The sequence below is a fragment of the Choloepus didactylus genome, chromosome 19 (assembly GCF_015220235.1).
Source record: "Choloepus didactylus isolate mChoDid1 chromosome 19, mChoDid1.pri, whole genome shotgun sequence".
In the NCBI taxonomy this organism is placed as follows: domain Eukaryota; kingdom Metazoa; phylum Chordata; class Mammalia; order Pilosa; family Megalonychidae; genus Choloepus; species Choloepus didactylus.
The window spans coordinates 25,075,528-25,093,827 of record NC_051325.1 but is presented as its reverse complement, the minus strand read 5'-3'; the positions used below and the strand labels follow the sequence as shown (position 1 = coordinate 25,093,827).

General features: G+C 42.1%; 1 protein-coding gene across 3 annotated transcripts in view; it reads right to left on the bottom strand.

Moving 5' to 3' along the window:
• The window catches only part of PAK5 (p21 (RAC1) activated kinase 5), a 328,406-nt gene that overhangs the window by 11,868 nt on the left and 298,238 nt on the right, over positions 1-18,300 (bottom strand). For all 3 annotated transcript variants that reach the window (XR_005213193.1, XM_037812288.1, XM_037812290.1), the window contains 3 exons: positions 14,004-14,495; positions 11,313-11,446; positions 6,962-7,088 (listed from right to left, as the gene is read on the bottom strand). Coding sequence is in view for 2 of the 3 variants with exons in the window: in XM_037812288.1 (XP_037668216.1) it covers positions 6,962-7,088; positions 11,313-11,446; positions 14,004-14,495 (753 nt within the window). In the remaining variant the exon portion in view is untranslated. The remainder of the gene's footprint in view (positions 1-6,961; positions 7,089-11,312; positions 11,447-14,003; positions 14,496-18,300) is intronic.

Below are 18,300 nucleotides of genomic sequence, written 5' to 3'. Positions count from 1 at the left end.
GGTGGCCCATGCAAAGGATAAGATTAAAGCATCAGAAACCACTGAAGAGGACGACCAGACCTGGGACAATCCAGACAAAGACTTTTAAAAAGTGGTCCTAAATATGCTCAAAGACCTAAAGGGAATCATGAACAAAGAACTAAAGGAAATCAAGAAAATGAAAGATGAGCACAAAAAGAATACTGTGATGGTTTAGGTTCATGTGTCAACTTGGCCAGGTGATGGTACCCAGGTGTCTGGTCAAACAAGCACTGGCCTAATCGTTACTGCAAGGACATTTGTGGCTGGTTAATAAACCAGAAGGCTGGTTTATTAAATCAACAGTCAATTGGCTGCAGCTGCAACTGATTACATCAAAGAAGGGCGTGTCTTCCACAATGAGAGAATGCAATCAGCTGGGTTTAATCCAATCAGTTGAAGACTTTTAAGCTAGACAGATAGAGGACCTTCACTCCTTCAGCTGACCAGTGAAGCGTTTCCTGAGGAGTTCATTGGAGTTGCCAGTTCGTTGCCTGAGGACTTCATTGAACATCTTCATTGGAGTTGCCAGTTTGCTGCCTGCCCTACGGAATTTGGACTCATGCGTACTCACAGTTGTGTGAGACACTTTTATAAATCTTACATTTATAGATATCTGTTGCTGATTCTGTTTGCCTAGAGAACCCTAACTAATAGAAATATCAATAGAGAGATGGAAATTATGAAAAGGAACCAAACAGAGCTGAAGACGATAGTAGCAGAAATGAAAAATTCCTGACAGCGGTTCAACAAGCAAGTAGATGTGTCTTATCTCCTTCACCCACAGGGCCCACAAGCCACACTTGTCCTTCATTTTTCCAGACTCCATACTGAAAAAGCCTGGGGGTAGGAGGTGGGAAGAAGGAGTAGGGGGTGAGCAAGTCTGAAAGACTGAGCTTGTAAAGTTAAGAGTTAAACCTTATGTGTGACTGAACTTTGATAGACAATGTTTAGCTTATTGAAGCAGACTAAGTTTATTGGATAGAATTAAAACAGAGAATTAAAAAGAATCTACCCAGGGAACTTTGTGAAAAAGTTTGGGTTAGTTTTAGAAAACAGAAAACCTGTGATTGTACATATATGCACGTATGCATATATGTGATTTCATTTCCAAAGCATGAATGTGAGTAAATTTGCAACCCTATTACACAGATAGTAGAAGAGGAACAATCTTGCAGATCGATTTTGTTTGCATGCACATTTAAGAAACCTGAATGATTAAGGAGATGAATGTATCAGCATTTTGGTATTGGCAGCTTGAAAATTTCAATATCTCTAGTGTGGGTTTCTATTTAAAGACATCAAAAACAAAACAAAACAAAACAAAACCTCACTGAAACTAAAATCTAAAAAACCAAATTGTCATACTAATAATTATCTCCCTGACAAAATGTAAGACACTAAGTTGAAATTTAAGACTTGGAAGGAAGGCCTGTTCTTCTGTTGCAGGAATCTTAAGTGCTTTTGCATAATTTTTTTTTTACTTATCCAAGTACATAAAAGAGACTATTTTCTAAAAGAACATAACTGCACACAACATTCGCCCAAATAAATCTGCAAGTAGATAATGAGAACTCAAGTAATGAGTATAATAAAGTACTGTGGGCAGATTTTAAAAGCAAATCACATAGACTATTAGCCAAGCCTTATTTTAGATAAAATTGAACAACCTGACTGCTTAGGAAGTCACCTTTGTCTCACTAATGTAGTTAGGCTAAGAGAACTTTGGACAGTACCCCTAAAATTGAAGACATAACTTGCTGTATAGGGACCAGACAAGAAACTAGAGCTTAGAGCCTAGACAAAGCTGCTATTTGAACGAGATCCTGTCCATCTACACTGTATCCTGGCTGGGGGATGGGAGGGGGGTGTGGGAAAGGACAAAAGAGGGTCTACCCACAGGATATCTACGGGTTTAAAAATAGAATTGAAAACTCTTGCTCTGTAAAATACAACCTAAAGGTTTTTGGCTAAGGCAAAGGTGGATGTTTTGGACCTGGTTTCTGGGTGGCTTCCTGTGAGGCAATGGCACTGAACGTGTGTAGCATTAGCATCACTGTGGCACTTGTTAGAAAGACAGGCCCTTGGGTACCATCTCAGCCTACAATCAGAATCTCGGGAGGTGGGGCCCAGCAATCCATTTATTTATTTTTTTTTAACGAAGCTCTCCAGGGAGTTCCAGTGCTCATGAAGTGTGAAACTTCTGCTGCAAGAAGAGCGAAGACCCAGGGACGAAGGAACCGAAAGACGTTACCAGGAGGGACCAGACTGAGGCTGATGCCCCCCGCTCTGCTTGAGACCACTTCTTCACTGCTAAATCCAAGAGGAGAGGGAGGGCCTCAAAGAGGCTAAACTGAAACAGCACAGAGACCTCAGCCAGCACTCATGTCATTGGAGGGTGGGGAGAGGGGTGGGATCTCATCCAAGACTGTACAACAGTGTTAGAGACTACAACCTGGCTCTCCTGACTTCTCAGGCCCTAATTCCTGCATTAGGTAAAGCCACCTCTCTGGAGTAGCTGGGAGGGGGAAAGGACAGAAGTCTGGGTATATCTCAGAGACTGCTGGAACAGAATGAACTTAAGCAAGAAATTTAACATGCCTGATTTTTTTTTTTTATTTAAGAACTGCACGTGGGAGATGATCTTCTAGGTATTTTTCTAATTGTACAATTTTATAGTTATTTGAGAGCAAACAAAACTCAAATGCCCATGGGAACCAGCAAGTAGTATCAATGAACTAAATGGGCCAAGTGGAGACAATGGAAAACTAGGGGCACACACCCCTGGTGAAGAGATACTGAGTTCCAGCTGATTGCCAGGGGCAGAATGGGTTATGAGGTCCTGGTTGCTGGTTGGTGGCTCCTCTCTATCCTTTGCACCCACTTCAAGTTTTCTGGGAGCCAGGGCTCAAACATATTACTTTGTCTCTGGATGCCATGTTAATTTGGGGTCCCTTAGCAGCACACCCTGACATGGATTCAGTGCATGTCGTTCCTGTGGGAGATCCAGGAAACACTGGCGGGGAAGTGGGGAACAATGACAAGGAAGGGAATGCAGTCAGTCAAGGGTGAGTTCCCAAGCAAGTTACCATGTGAGCAACTAGAACTTAATCCTGTTGAGGAAATCTGGGAGACTGTGTAGAACATGTGCCTCAGAGTTATTCCATCCAAGGGAGAAAGAGCTGGGGTATTTATACACCAAATGCCATCGCTTGTTTGAGGCTGGACCTAGAAGTGGGGTTTTGAACATTAATTATTTGGAAGTTCTCACTTGTCTTGCACTGAAGGAGCAGACTTTGAACTGGCATGTGTGACTCTAGCCACGGGATTGCCAAGATATTCTGATTTTTCCAGAATCTGAAGTTCTATGCAAAAGCTCCCAATTTTTAAACTGTGGCAATCGATTTATATTTTTAAAAAAACACCAGGAAAGTCAAAACCTGTCTGAGGGCTGAATTTGACCCACAGACCACTTGTGTATGACCCTTTTCAAAAGACACAAAGACACACTAGGTCATGGATTTGAATTTCATTCCAGCCAATCAGTTTGACAAAAACCAGTCACTCTTTGCCAGTGGCCCCTAAGTATCATCTATCAAATGCAAGTCCCAGGCAAAGGAAAGAGCACGGATGATTCTGCTCAACACTCAATGAACTACTTTGTACCTGGTTTACTTTTGAGGATTTTACACAAATTATTTCATTTAATTCTTGCAAGCACTCTGTGAGATGTTATTTCTTTTCCTCTTCCAAATCCCAAACACCACAACCCCCTGTTTCACACAGATTAATGGCTCCCTAAATATTTGATTATTTATGCCATGGACAAGTAATGAATATTTACACATAGTTTATAACAAGTAATTTCTCTTCAAGTCTTTTAAGAGTCCAGAAAGGATTTTTCCTCTTAAACCTGAGCTATTCACTCTCTTTTTTTTTTTAAAAAAAACTTTATATTTTAAAATACAGATTTTAAATATTTTTTATATTTTAAAATTACAGATTCATAGGCAGTTGCAAAGAAATGTCCCAGGAAGGCCCATATAGCCTTTCCCAAGTATCCCCAGTGTTAGTACTTACATGACTACAGTACACTATCAACATCAATAAGTTGATGTCAGTACAACCCATAGAGCTTATTCAGATTTTACCAGTTACATATATATGATTTGTGTGGTAGCTCTATGCAATTTTATCATGTGTAGGCTTGTGTAACCAATGCCACAATCAGATACTCAACTGTACCATCATCAAAAGACTCCCTTGTGCTACTCCCCTTTATAGCCACACACCTCCAGCCCTAAACTCTGGCAACATCTGATAAGTTCTGCATCTGTAAAATTATGGTTTTTTTTCATGAGGGTTACATAAACGGAATCATGAAGCATGTATCCTTTTGTGAGTGGCTTTTTTTCAATCAGCATAATATCCTTGAGGTTCACCCCAGTTCTTGCGGTGATCAATTGTTTGCTCTTTTTTATTGCTGAGTTGTTTGTCATTGAATGGATGTACCACAGTTTGTTTACCTATTCAGCCTTGGAAGAATATTTGGGTAGTTTCCAGTTTTGCACTACTATAAATATAACTGCTATGACCATTTGTGTGCAAGTTTCTGCATGAAAATAAGTTTTCATTTTTCTGGGATAAATGCCTAAGAGCACAACTGCTGGTGGTATGTAAGCCCATTTTTAGTTTTTAAAGGAACTTGCAAACCATTTTCCAGAATGGCTGTACCATTTTACATTCTCACCAGCAGTGTATGTGTAAGTGGTGTTATCATAATTTTCATTTTAGCCATTCTGATAGGTGTGTAGTGATCTCTTATTGTAGTTTTAGTTTGTATTTTCCTAAAGGCTAATGATATTGAACATCTCCGAGCAGGAAAAGAATCCAGTACACCTTGTGTGGCAAAGAATATATTCCAAAAATGCCCACAACATCTCCTATCCCACATGCTCTTCTTACATTAGGGTTTAACTTTTTTCCCACTGAGGATTCTATGTTCCCTCCTCTTTGAATCTGGAAATGACATCATGTGACTTCCAAGGCCAGGCCATTAAAACGCCATATACTTCTGCCTTGTTGTCTGGGGCCAGTCACACTTAGAACCCAGCTGCCAAGGTGTGGGAGTTGAAAAGTTCTTGTACATTGGGACTTGCCTCTCTTGCTGCTCTTGCAAACCTTGCCACAGCCACCATGTAAATAAGCTGGGAATAGTCTACTGGGAGACGAGGATACACGGCCCAGTTGCCTCCACTGCCCCTGCTGAGAGCCAGTCAACCGCCAGACAAGCAAGGGAAGCCACTGACTTCAGGCTGACCACAATGCATGAGGCCACGTGGAACAGAGACGGACTGTTCCAGCTGACGTCAGCTCAAACTGCCAAGCCATAGAACTGTGAGCAAATACAGGTTTTCGTTTTAAGCCACAGAGTGTTAGAGTGGTTTGTTATGTAGCAAAAGCTGACAGATGCATGTTCCCATAAAAATTTTTTTATTTCAGCCAGAGCAATGCAAAAAAGCAAGACTTAAAACTGTCTATTAAATATAATCATACATTTGCAAATTATGCATATATATACATGGAAATATGGGGTATAAGAAATGGGATTAGGAGTGATGTTTATTTTATCCTTTATATTTATATTATCCTTTAAATTGTATTTTATATTTTTCCTTTATATTTAAAATTTACCAAATTTTCTACATAGTAAAATTTATAATCTTTTTAAAACAAAAACAAAAAGCTAAAGTGCTTGGGCAGTTTCTTCTGGCTGTCCAGTGTTTACCCCAGACAAATTTTGATGTGATGAACATTTTCCAAGTGGCTGAGGTTGCTGGGTTGAAAGAGAGAGACATACAAAAGGCATGGCTGGCTCTATTCAACCCAGGGCCATTTCCTTTGGTGGGCATTTTAGGGAGTCAGATGGGCTCAAATGGTGAAAATCCACACTTGGAGACCCTTCCATTTAACTAAGCCTTCCTTGGAATGCCAATTCATTATCTCCTTGGCTGATGCAGTCTACGTTCTGTATATTCTAGTGTGGCTGATGCATGCTATCACAATCCCTTTAGCTGGCTGCAGTGATGGGAAATCCAGAAATCCTGTCCTGGAGATATGTTAGGGTGCTGATATCCTCTGTCTGTCTCTGCAGACCCACTCTCCTTCTCTGATCTCCGGGCAGTCAACCGGTGCTGACGGCATTGACGACTTCCACCTGGGTTCAGCCCATGGGGAGCCCCAGTATGAGACTGGAAGGAAGGAGCAGAGTGAGGCTGGGGGAATTATTCCCCCAGCTCCTATCCTGTAGCTCATTGTGGTCTGGCTTCATCCCTTCACCAAAGCCCAGAGCTCCTGCCAGGCCTCTGTCTTCACTCAACAATGTCTATTTCCAGATTCTAGTAACCAGTCCCTCGCCTCAGTTCCGCGGGCATGGGATGGTAAGAATGGTACTTGAGTACTGAACTAATCCTCACGCACTCTTCCTTACGATGTATCGGCATCTGCCCATACCTTTGTAATCTGTCCCTTAATAAATTCTCCTCAAATTACCCAAGTGGAGTTTGCTTTCGGTTTCCTACAGGGTCTCTGAGAAATATGGCAGACATGCATGGCCACACTAATAGGGTAGACACAGCCCTAGAAAAGTCAACTCCTCTCCTGCAACAAAAATAGGAATGTGGCAGAGCAAATAAAAGCAATTTCCAGTTTCCATTGTTAAGGTGGAAAATTATCCATCAAATTCAGGTCACAGTAATTCTGACTAACAGGATGACAAAGAGGATGATTATTTCCTCTTTATGGTAAGTCTTTTGGGGAGGGTGATGGGTGACATGTGACTAAGAAAAATTAGAATCACATGGAAGTGTTCTTAAGAGGATGATGCCCATGACAGGTGAAGTGAGAAGGTACATCATGGAGGGAACAAACATGAATATCTTACCCGGCCATCACTTGTCAGGAGAATGGAGTCACTCTTGATGTCCCTGTGAATCACTCCTTGGTTGTGAAGGTAGGAGAGGGCTTTCAGAACTGACAAACAGACGGTCGCTATCTGTTCTTCATTCATTCTAGAATGGAAATAACATTTAAGGAGCGAGGACAGGTTTAGGAACATCTTTAAAATGATCAAGAGAAGCAGCCTCCTTGAGTTCTGGGGAACCAGTCCATGCTCTTGAGCCCGTGTCTGAAAAATCTGCAGGTAGTGAAAAGGAAGTTTTGGGGGTCTGAATCCCAGAACATATGGCTTGGCACTGAGGGTGACAAAGGGCAAATATAAGTCAAAGGAAAGCACCCCTCCCCCATCTGTTAGCTCCTTAATGCAAATGTAATTCCATGGACTCTTACGGATAATTCCTTAGGCAGGGACAAACCTCCAGGGTCCTACAGAGGGAGCACACTGAGTAAGTGCACCAGGGTTCCAGGTATGGTTGCCAGGTAATTTTTAACTTCCTAGGGTCTTTGTTGCCTTGTCTTAGAAATGGGGATGGCTACATTTCTCTTCTAGGCTGAACTCAGGCAAAGTGGAAAGTGGACATCTCAGCTCCCCCTTCTGAGACCTTTTCTTACTTCCCATTAGCTCTTTCTCTCCCATTTCCAGGCACTGGAGGGTTTTATTGCTCCAGGTCCTTTCTGTCAGAAGGAAATTGGATCTGGGGAGTTACTAACAAAGTGTGCATGGATGGAACTTAATAAATGCACAGGAATGAGAGAGCCAAAGCACAGGACTGTATGTGTTCCCACACTTCATAGCTGCACCTCCGTAAAGAAGGTATTTCTAGTTTTAAGGAGGAGGAAATTGAGGTCAGATGACTTGTCCAAAGTTACACAGCTAAGAAAGTGGCCAGGTCACCATTCAAACCCATCTGTTTTTGAATTCAAAGCCCCTTTCTCACTATATGACACTGCCTTGCAACTCAAAAGAATAGGTTTTTCTAATGAGTGAAATAGTTAAGCCATTGAGGAATCTAGATAGGAAGAGTTATTTGGATAGCAGGGACTGCTTAGCATCCTCAAAATGACTCATTTAGGCACCTACCTAACTCATCTATGTATAAAACTTCCTCTCTGTCACAGAGCTATAGAAAATAAACGTGCAAGAGCTTCTAAAACAAACTATTATACAAATGGGGGGCGCGGGGGACTGTCAGGAGAGTCAGGTGTAATTGACAAAAGCCTAAATTGAAGGACTGCCTTGGAAGCTCCAATAATACCAGGTAAATCGTAGCTCAGCAGAACAAGAAAATGGAGGGCCTTGAATTTGTGTTTCAGTCTTGTTGAAGCCAGCAAACTGTGACTTGATTACGCTGGGATTCAAAAGTAAAATCCAAAGAGATAACTAATTAGGAGAGCATTGAAGGTATGAAGCTGAGTATAAAGAGACAAGCTCTTCCCTTCAAACAGGATTCCACAGAAACAAATCGGTTTCAGACAAAGGCAGGTGAGAAGAAATGTTCTTGCCTGAAACAGAGAGGAGACCTAAAACCTCTTGATTCTTGGTATTGTGGCCAGTGTGCTGGTCACTGTGTGGGGTCATGCTCAGAAGTTTAGCACATCAGCAGCAGGGACAAGCTCAAATGTGCCTTACGATTAATTCAGGACCAAGAACCACCATCTTTAATAAAATTCATTTTTCTAGGAATCCATGGGATTTGAATTATTTGAAGCAGGCATAAAGATCCTTTATTGGTCAACTATAACAGAGTAATTGTATCCCAGCCTCAATTACTAACTAAAAGATCACCTTTAACTCAAATATGTGACAAATACTACTAATGGATTCCTAATTCAGTGGCTTTTAAACGTACAGAGTCAACTGGAGAATGGCTAGCACTTTTCTACTTCTGCATGGAGGAAGCCTGGTACAGGAGAGAGATGTCTCATTTCTAGACTCAAGCCAAATTCAGATCCTCGTTCTGTCAATGATTAAATGTGGGATCTTGAGCAAGATACTTCTCATCTCTAAATTGTTGCTTCAATTAATGAAGGGGGAACGATAATCTAATAAGAACAGGTAAGTTATGGAGGGTAATCTTAATGTTACAGGAAAGCTCATGAACGACTAACGTTTGTTAACTTTTGGGGGTATGGCAGGAACATTTTGGAAGCAATGTAGTTATTTTAGGTTATTTGTTTTTTCTTATTCCTTTGTTTTGGTTTTGTTTGAAATTTTTTATTGTTTGTTTTTTATTTTTTGATAAAGTTTTAAAAAAATTAAAAAAAATTGTTGCTTCATCATCTGACAGACAGGTGCATCAATACCTATCAAAGAAATGAATGAAGATTACATAAGACAATGTATGAAGAACTTGACCGTGCTGGGAACTTTCCTTTCCCTTCTGGATCCCTCTGTTTCCTGGAAAGTTGTAGGATGTCATTTAATAAGAGGCTGTGTTAGTGCTCAAACTTCAGTACGTATAAGAAACACATGCACTGTGGGCTAAATTGTGATTCTCTTTAAGCACATCTGGGCTTGGGCCTGAGATTCTGCATTTCTCCAAAGTGCCCAGGTGAGGTCAGTGCTGCTGATTCTTAGACCACACTTTGGGTTGCAGGGTGTTAGGTGTTTTACCAATCAAGCATTTATTGAATATGTACTCTAGGAAACTCTCCCAAATATCAATTTAAGGTTTTTGAATTCTAAATATTCGTGGTGTTCCTTGATGCACAATTTCCTCTTGCTCTCTGGGGCTACTGTGCCTTTACGGGAAAATGTGCCCAAACTGGCTGGAGAAAATTACAATGGGTTCCAGAGAGGCTAGGCCTTTAGGCTGCACCCAAGGATACAAAATAAGATGCAGAAGAACCACAACAAAGGGCGAGCTATAGAGAGACGTGTAGCTATCTGATGCTCCCCCCAGGCAAGAAAAAGTCCTTTCCTTGGAGATATTTTTATTAATTGCTTTATAGGTAAATCACATTTGCCCTATTCTTAGGTCTCTCCAGTACATTTTTTTCTACAAATTAACATGATCTTCTGTGTTTTTTTGGGAGACGGAGGAGTGTCTGTGTGACCTATGGCTACACCAACAGGAGTCAGCCAGCTGAGATGTTCTGGTCTTTACTATGTCCCTTCATTTTAGATTGTTTATTAAAGGCTGAGAGCTGTCACCAGCCATGATTGTGGAGAAAGAACAGCATATCTGATCCCTCATAGGGTCCTTGATGCTTTCTTGCCACCTTGCTTTCCACCTATTGTTGCCCACCTGGATCCACTTCCATGGAACCACTTCAGTGACTTCAACCAATGCCCCCTGCCCCTCCTTCATGACAACCCCTCTTAACTCATAACTTTAAGACCAAGCTTAAAGTTTTACAAATGCAACCTGTGCCTTAGAACCTTGCTACTCCAAGTGTGGTCTGTGAAGCATCCCCTGGGAGCTTGTTGGAAATGCCCCTCCCTGGACAACGAGGAGCTACAGGTGATGCACAGGTGATTCATAGGTATATGAAAATTATAGGAGCACTGCGTTCAGTGCCCTTTTTCTCCCACTTGCCTTCTTAGAAAGCTTTTCATTTCTCAAAACCCATCTCAGATATCACCTTATACTGGAAATCTTTCCTAACTCTCCCTGATGGAGACACTTAGGTATTCTGTGCAACTTACATTCATCTTTCTGATTATGCACAGGTATTATATTGTATTTATTTATTATCTGTGAATTCCCTGAGGGAATGCACCTGAGCCTTATCCATTTGTGTCTTCTATATTCCCAGCACTTAGGAAAGAGCCTGGCACATAAAAGGTGCTCAATAAGCACTTCATGAAATACCCTGAATGGACACATCAGGAAGCAAGTAGCTAAGGCAATGGGCTGGTAATTAATCGTTGTTATCTGAAAGACTACTTTAACATAGAATTGAAGGCTTTCTCCTCTATAGGTTTGTTACTATGACACACAACTTTGATCATCAACCTGTCCCTTCCACACTGGGTGGAATCAGCACATGGCAATGACGTGACACCTCAGGAGAACAAAACTCAGCTTTCAAAATCTGCACAGGTGACAGGAAATTCTATTATTTGTTCCTGAGACTTCAGTCTCAGCAGCTCACTGATTTTAAATCAATGGGTATTAATGAACTTGTAGAGGGCAGGGATAATGTTAATTGAATGAATGAACTGCACACAGCTGGCATTATAATAGGTACTTTGGGGAATATAAGGAAAAGGTTAGTTATGTTCTCTGACTCCAAATGCTTACAATTTATGAACAGACAGTCATTTAGGCCTCAACCCGGATATGTATGTGAGCACTTCGAATGATTTTTCTGGATAATAAACTTAAACGTACCTGGTATGAGTAACTATGTCTGTCAAGGCACCGCCTTCTAGAAATTCCATGACCACCCAGAGTTCATCGCCGACAAGATAGCTGTTGTACATGTCAACCACATTGTCATGGTGGTAATCCCGCATTATTACAACCTGGACAAAAGGGAAAGATAGGTTTTGGCTTGTGATGGTGAAATTGGACTTTTTGTCTCTCGTGGTCACACCTGCATTGTTAGTTCATTGTTAGTTCCATTTATTGGGAAGTATTGGTTGTGGGGGAATCTATGCAGGAATCTACGATAGACAAAAAGAAAAAAAAAATGGCACTGAAGGTGCCTAGTAGAAATAAAAGAAATCAAATGATTGATTTGGCGACATTGGGCAGATCAACAAGATGCTGGAAAGAGAGGGGGGTAGGAGGGGGCAGCGGGGAGGGAGAGGAAGAGAGAATAGGGAGGGAAAATAGGCAGAACCATGGAAAGGTCTGAATCACAAGAGGGAATTTAGGGGACTTCTAAGGGGGGATATGATCAGCCATCTCTAAGGGTGTCTATCAGAATGTACTGTGAATACTCCAATGCTGGTTACCTGGCAAAAGGCTTGGCAAGGGCCCCCTAAATGAATAAAGGAAGCAGTTATTAGGGGCAGGGCCACAGGAGATCCACTTCTCCTTTGGGAGAAGATCTGAGTTGGATTGGAGAGATGTTTGGACTGAATGCAAAGACTGTATTTTGAAGGTGAAACCAAATATGACCTAGGCATCAAAAAGACTTAACTTGAGCCTGCATGCTGGAGAGAGCTTCCAGGAATTGCTGCCCTGTGGCTGCTCTGCTGACCTTTTCAGAGGTAGTGTTAAATAACAAATTAGAGAGTTGTTTATCTACATTATATTGTCCTGTCTGTTCTGGTACTGTGGTTTGGAAATAAATTCCAGAAATCAAGAATCGTGGACCGGGAAGGAGCTGAAGCCCAGTCACCTGGTGCTCTCTGAGAGATTCAGAGCATGTGAAAGAAATGAGCACTTGTTTACTGATTAAGCAACCTCTGCCTACTTCTGAGGTAATGTTCACAGTGGAAAGCAAAAGAGGCCAAGAGGCTGTGGATTGCTCTGGGAGTTAGGAGATGTGAGACAGATATATTATCTAACATTAGAATCCTGACTTGGTATCTTTAGGACTTAGCTTTCCTACTTACAAAAGACCATCTCTTTCCCCAAGGCTCTCATAAAATTATTAATGGAATATTACTCCAAAATGCATTGTGTTCTCTGGACACAGGTACTCATGTTTTCCCCACTTACGTGCATTTTAGAGCTCTCAAGTGAGAAGTGAATTTAAAAAGCAAATGAGTAGGTAGAAAAATATGTGCAACAACTGTACAGAAAAGGGTTAATTCCTTAATACACAAAGAGCTCTTACAAATCAATAAGATGAACAGTATCACTTTAATTGAGAACTGTGTATAAGACAAATACAATTTCATGAAGAAATAAAAATGCCCTATAAACATATGAAAATAAACTAGTCTCACTAGTAATGAAATGCTAATTAAAAAGTGAGATTTATTTATGTTTATCAAATTATCAGATAACCTGATAATGTTCAGTGCTAGTGAGGATGAAACAGGACTGTTGCTGAGGGTTCAAACTGCTACAAACTTTCTGGAAATCAATGCTATACATCATTTCTCTAAAAAAAAATTTACATGTCTTTTGATATGTTCATTCTACTTCTAGGAATCTAACAAAACTATCAGATATGGAGCCAAAGACTTACATATAACAACAACAACTGCAAAATTACAAAAGTGACAGATTGGAATCAACATAAACCAGAGACTAGTTTAGTGAGTTTGATACATATAACTGATAGGAGATTATTAGACCATTAAACTGATGTTTTAAAAAATACATTTAATAGGAAAAACACCCCGAGTTTGACATTAAGTCAGTTAGAAAGTTATCAAGTGACATATATATAATTCTCACCAATGAAAGAGATGTATAATCAGAAAAAATATAGAAAGGAAATACTGAAATATTAATGTAGGCTATTGCTTGGTTGTGGGATAATGGGAAATCTTCAATACTTACCAAATTTTCAACAGGATTAATTAATTATTTTATAATGAGAAAACATTCTTTCAAAGTTTCTAAAGGATGACAGCCAGTCTATTTTTAATTTCACTTCTGTTTATTGTGATTTAAGTCTACAATGAATATATAGAGCATTATCCCATATGGGTATATGGATATGTGTATTGATATGCATATATCTCCATCTCTCTCTCTCTCTCTCTCTCTCTCTCTCTCTATCTCTAGTGTAGCATAAACATTTTGAACGTGGTAGACAGAGATTCAAACCTAAATCAGTTGTTAACGTATTGTCTGACTGGGGTAAGTCACTTAACCTATCTGAGCATAGGTTTCTTTGTCGCTAAAATGGTGCTAACATTTTTCTACCTCATGCGATTGTTGTGAGGATCAAAGTAGATTACTGGTTAGCATGGTGGTGGCACTCAGGAAGTACTTTATAAACGGTAACAGCTTACACGCATCAAAAAAGATTAGAAGGAGGGATTATGGGGGAGGCTATTTTTGTCTTTATATTTTCACTGCTTTCCTCATGTTCTGAAATGTGCCTGTAATATTTGCGGCATGGAAAATAAGTGCTACATGGGAGAAAAAGAATGATCCAAACACGCCACGTACCTCATTAAAAAGCAGTTCTCGTCTCTGCTGCTTTCGGAGGTCCATTTTCTTCACTGCAACTTGCTTCCCTGTGTGTTTCTCGGTGGCGATGCACACGATGCCGGTTGACCCTTCCCCGATTTTGATAAAACTGTCCAAGTATTCCCTGGGGTCTCCTGGGCTGACCACCAGCTGTAGGGCAGCCCGGAACTGTTCGTGGGACACCCTGGAGGGCGGCTGGTCTGAGGACGAGCCCCAGCTGGGTGGGGGGTAGGTGCTGGATGAGATGCTGAGAGAGCTCAGGTAGGAAGCGGTGGAGATGTACTGTGAACTGACCTGCAGGGAGGGATGGTGGTACAGGGTGGCTTTGTGGTACCCGGACGGGTACTGGTGGCTGCTTGAGGAGTAGCCCCCTTTGCTTTGACTTTGAGGTAGTTTGGCGGGGCCCCTGGGGTAGGTGTCAGATCCTGATAGTGGAGGGCTGAAGACCATCTGTGCTCGGTCATATTCCACCTGGGAAGACAGAAATGGAGAACACTGACGTGTTGGAGCAGATACCTAGCAGCCAGGTGGTCAGTGCGCCAACCCACAGCTGGCCCGCGCCAAGGGTATCCACCTCACAAACCTGGCCGTGGGTGAAGATTACCTTGCTAGGTCCTAGGTCTTTCCTGCTTTCACCCTTTATCCGCCCTTCCAACCTCCCCATACACACACAATGGAATATTTGTTATTCAGCTGCAAAGAAGAACTGAGTTCTAATATATGCTACAACATGGAGGACATCTAGGTGAAAAAAATTTTTTTTCACACCTAGTGAAAAAAGTCAAACACAAAAAGACAAATATTATGTGATCCCACTTATATGAAATACTTATAATAAGCAAATTTCATAAAGACAGTTGATTACAGGTTAGCAGAGGCAGGAGGGAAACAGGGAGAAGGGACAATGGGTGTCAAAGCTTAATGGGTGCAGAATTTCTGTTTGAGGTTTTGAAAAGGCTGGGGAACTGGAGGTTGGTGATGGTGTGGTGCTACAATATTGTGAATTCAATTAATACCAATGGTGTTAAGTGAAAGTGGATAAATGGGAAATTGTGAGTAGTGTATATGTCACTACAATAAAAAGTTAAAAAAGAAATCTCCAGATGCAGAAACGCTGAGGACTGGATTGGAATGCAAGTCGTGAGAGAATATTCCAGGAGTCAGGAAGTGAGCCAGGGAAGGGGAAAAAAAAGGGTGAGCTACAAAGCAAGTTATCACTGAAGTAACTGGAGCCCAGCCCTGCAGGGGGCTCCAGGGCATGTGAGAGCGTGTGCTGCGTGCTGCTTCGGAGTGGCTGCATCAGAGGCCCAGAGGGCTGGGGTATTTATGCACTTACTCCTTCAGACACTGCTTGATATCTGCTCCTGGAGAAATTAATTCCCTGGCTCTTCTGTCCTGTGCTGAGCAGGCTCCAGCAGCCAGAGAAAGCCCTTAGGCTTGAGTTTTTCCATCCTCAGCACAGTGATGTTAGGGGCCAGATAATTCTTTGGTGTGGGGGCTGCCTTGTGCATTGTAGGACATTCAGCAGCACCCCCGACCTCTACCCTCTAGATGCCAGCAGCAGCTCCTCCCCCATTCGCCCACTCCTGCAGTGACAGCCAAAAGCATCTCGAAACGCTGCCAAATGTCCTCTGGAAGAGTATCTGCAAAACTGCTCCTGGTTGAGAACCACTGCCTTAGACCCAAAAAAAGTAGTTCTGGCGGAGAGAAACAGCGGGTGATAAGGCATATGGCCTGGCCTGGGCAGGAGCCAGGATACCTGGGAAGGTGCCTTCTACCTCCCACGTGCACCACAGGGGGCATTTTAGCTACTGTGTGCATATCCAAGGTGCTGTCGCTATTTAAGCCCTATTCCTTGTGGAGGAATGAAAGGCTCCGTCCCTCATTCAGGAACATGGGGCTCCAGCTACCATTTGGGGGAGAAATTTCAGGAGTCGAAGACTCTTTCCTGTGCTTCTGAGCTCATAGGCTTGAAAGTGGCCCTGAAAGGTGAAGCAGGATGGAGCCTGGTGCTCACTGGATCTGACAACATGGAGGGTCTCTGGAAGCAGGCGGGGGTCCCAAACTTCTGCCCCATTGTAGACAGATGCTTATTCCACCAAGTCAGGAAGCAAGGTCTGCACACAGTGGGGTCTTTAAAATTGCTCCCATGGCACCATTCTCAGTTCTTCACTCTTCACGGCTCCAAGGTGATGGAGCTGCTGTGTTGCACATCCCAGTAATGCAGCCCTTCTTGGCCTCGTGAGTGCCATGCTCTACTCTAGACAGGCCATCCTCTCACACAGCCTCGGCACCAGCCAGCAGGAACTGGGGTAGTCATCCTGGTTGCAGAGCAGAGGAAACATCTGCTTTGGGGAAACAGACTTAGGGTTGAATTCTGCCTCTCTAGGGCTTTAGTCCATTCACTTAGCCTCTGAGCCTCGGTTTCCTCATCTGTAAAACAGGGATCATAACGCATCCCTTGTAGGGCTTTTCCCTTGTGAGGCATAACTGTAGCAACCTAGAGCAGTGTTTAAGAGATCAGGATGTGGGTTCAAAAACATTTCTCTGTGATTTGCAAGCCATGTCACGTTGGGCAAATTATTTAAACTCCCTGTGCTTCAGTTTCATTATCTGTAAAACAGGAGTTTAATAATAATAACTACATCCTAGATCATTATGACAACTAAAGGATTCAATAATATATAGGAAAGAATCTGAACAGTGACAGGTCAGTAAGTATTAGGTATTGTTACTATTGTATAAAGTTCTTAATACAGCACCGAGAGCATAAAAAAAAAAGTGGTAACTAACTACAATATTAATAAAAGCTAGCTAACTTTTATTGAAGATATGCAATGTGCTGGTGGCAAGGTGCCTTTAATTATGATATACTGAATATTGTATTATAATTAAAATTTTATACTAAAAACCACGCTGTTTTTTTCCCAAGCCTCTGTGCTGGTGTGTGTGTGGAGGAGGGGGAGGGGAGATAAATATCAGTGTAAGTTAGATAATTGGATTCTTCCTCTTTATTAAGCTCAAGGTTAGCCAAGTCTGAGCTAATCACAAGGCCAGGGTGTAGGGAGAAGCGGGATCTATGACTTTTATTTTTGAGCGCGTTCTGGGAACTGAAGGTAGGATACAAAGTCATTACCTCCTGCGTCTTTCTTTGAAGATTTGCTCTTGTATTTCAAGTGAAGTTGAATTCATTTCCCACAAGTATTTCTGACTGATCTCTGAAGATATATTAAAAATAAAAAAGCTGTATCTTGTAGGACTTTCACGTCGCTCCACCACACTTCATTAGGCCACGATTTTTTCCTTATTATCTGTCAGTTGAGTTACCAGAGTCCACTCTTAACAGCCAGCACACGGCAAAAAGAAGAGAAAATCTGTCTGTAGAGATGAGACGATTTCCAGTCAAAGATGGAATGCAGCGTGGTCGGCTGGGAGCTAAACATCTTTGAAATCAGGTCTTCAAGAAAAAATTGTATTACTGTCTTTCATGGCCGCTGGAAAGAGGCTGGGGCTCTTAAATAATCAACCCATGAGGAGCAACCGCTCTCACAAGAGATGATTTTTAGAATCAAACTTGAGGTGTATGCTCTTAAAGAAGAATTGACTGTTAGCCCAAGGTGAGGAAACAGGTTGTCTCTTGGGGCTCCCATCAGTTCCAGGAGAGGCCGGTGGACAAACAGCTGACTTCATAAAGGAGACATGCATACGTGACTCTGTTCGGGGCTGTCACGTTGCCAGACTATGACCGTCAGTGGGTCTTGGTGACCAACCATGGGCTGCACGACGGTGAGTATCACTGACCCACACGTTTGCAGCAGGCCGCATTCTTTTTTGACTTTGGAGGCAATTGGGGGACAATTTATTCTATTTTATAGATGAGAAAGCAGAGGCTTGGGGAGATGAAACTACACCCAAGGAATCCAAGAAAAATGGCCCCAAACCTCTAAGAGGATTACACAACCCAATCTTCTGTGCAGGTTGGCCCTTTACTCCCAGCAGGAGGGTATCTCGATGTGCCCCCTGCTCAGCACACCCACCCACAGGCCTGCTTTCTTGCCCTCCTTGGTATTTCTACCAATAGTTGTCACCTCCCTGGTCTGAATAATCAAGCTGGGCCACTCCTCACTCAAATGCATGGGCATTTATTTATTTCCTGGGAGCTAAAGTAGGGCCCCTTCCATTAAGCGACTGCTAGAAGTCTGGCCCTGCTGGAGTAACAAATGCTAATGGTCACAATCATAGCAGACATTTATGGGGGGCTTTCCAGGTTCCAGCG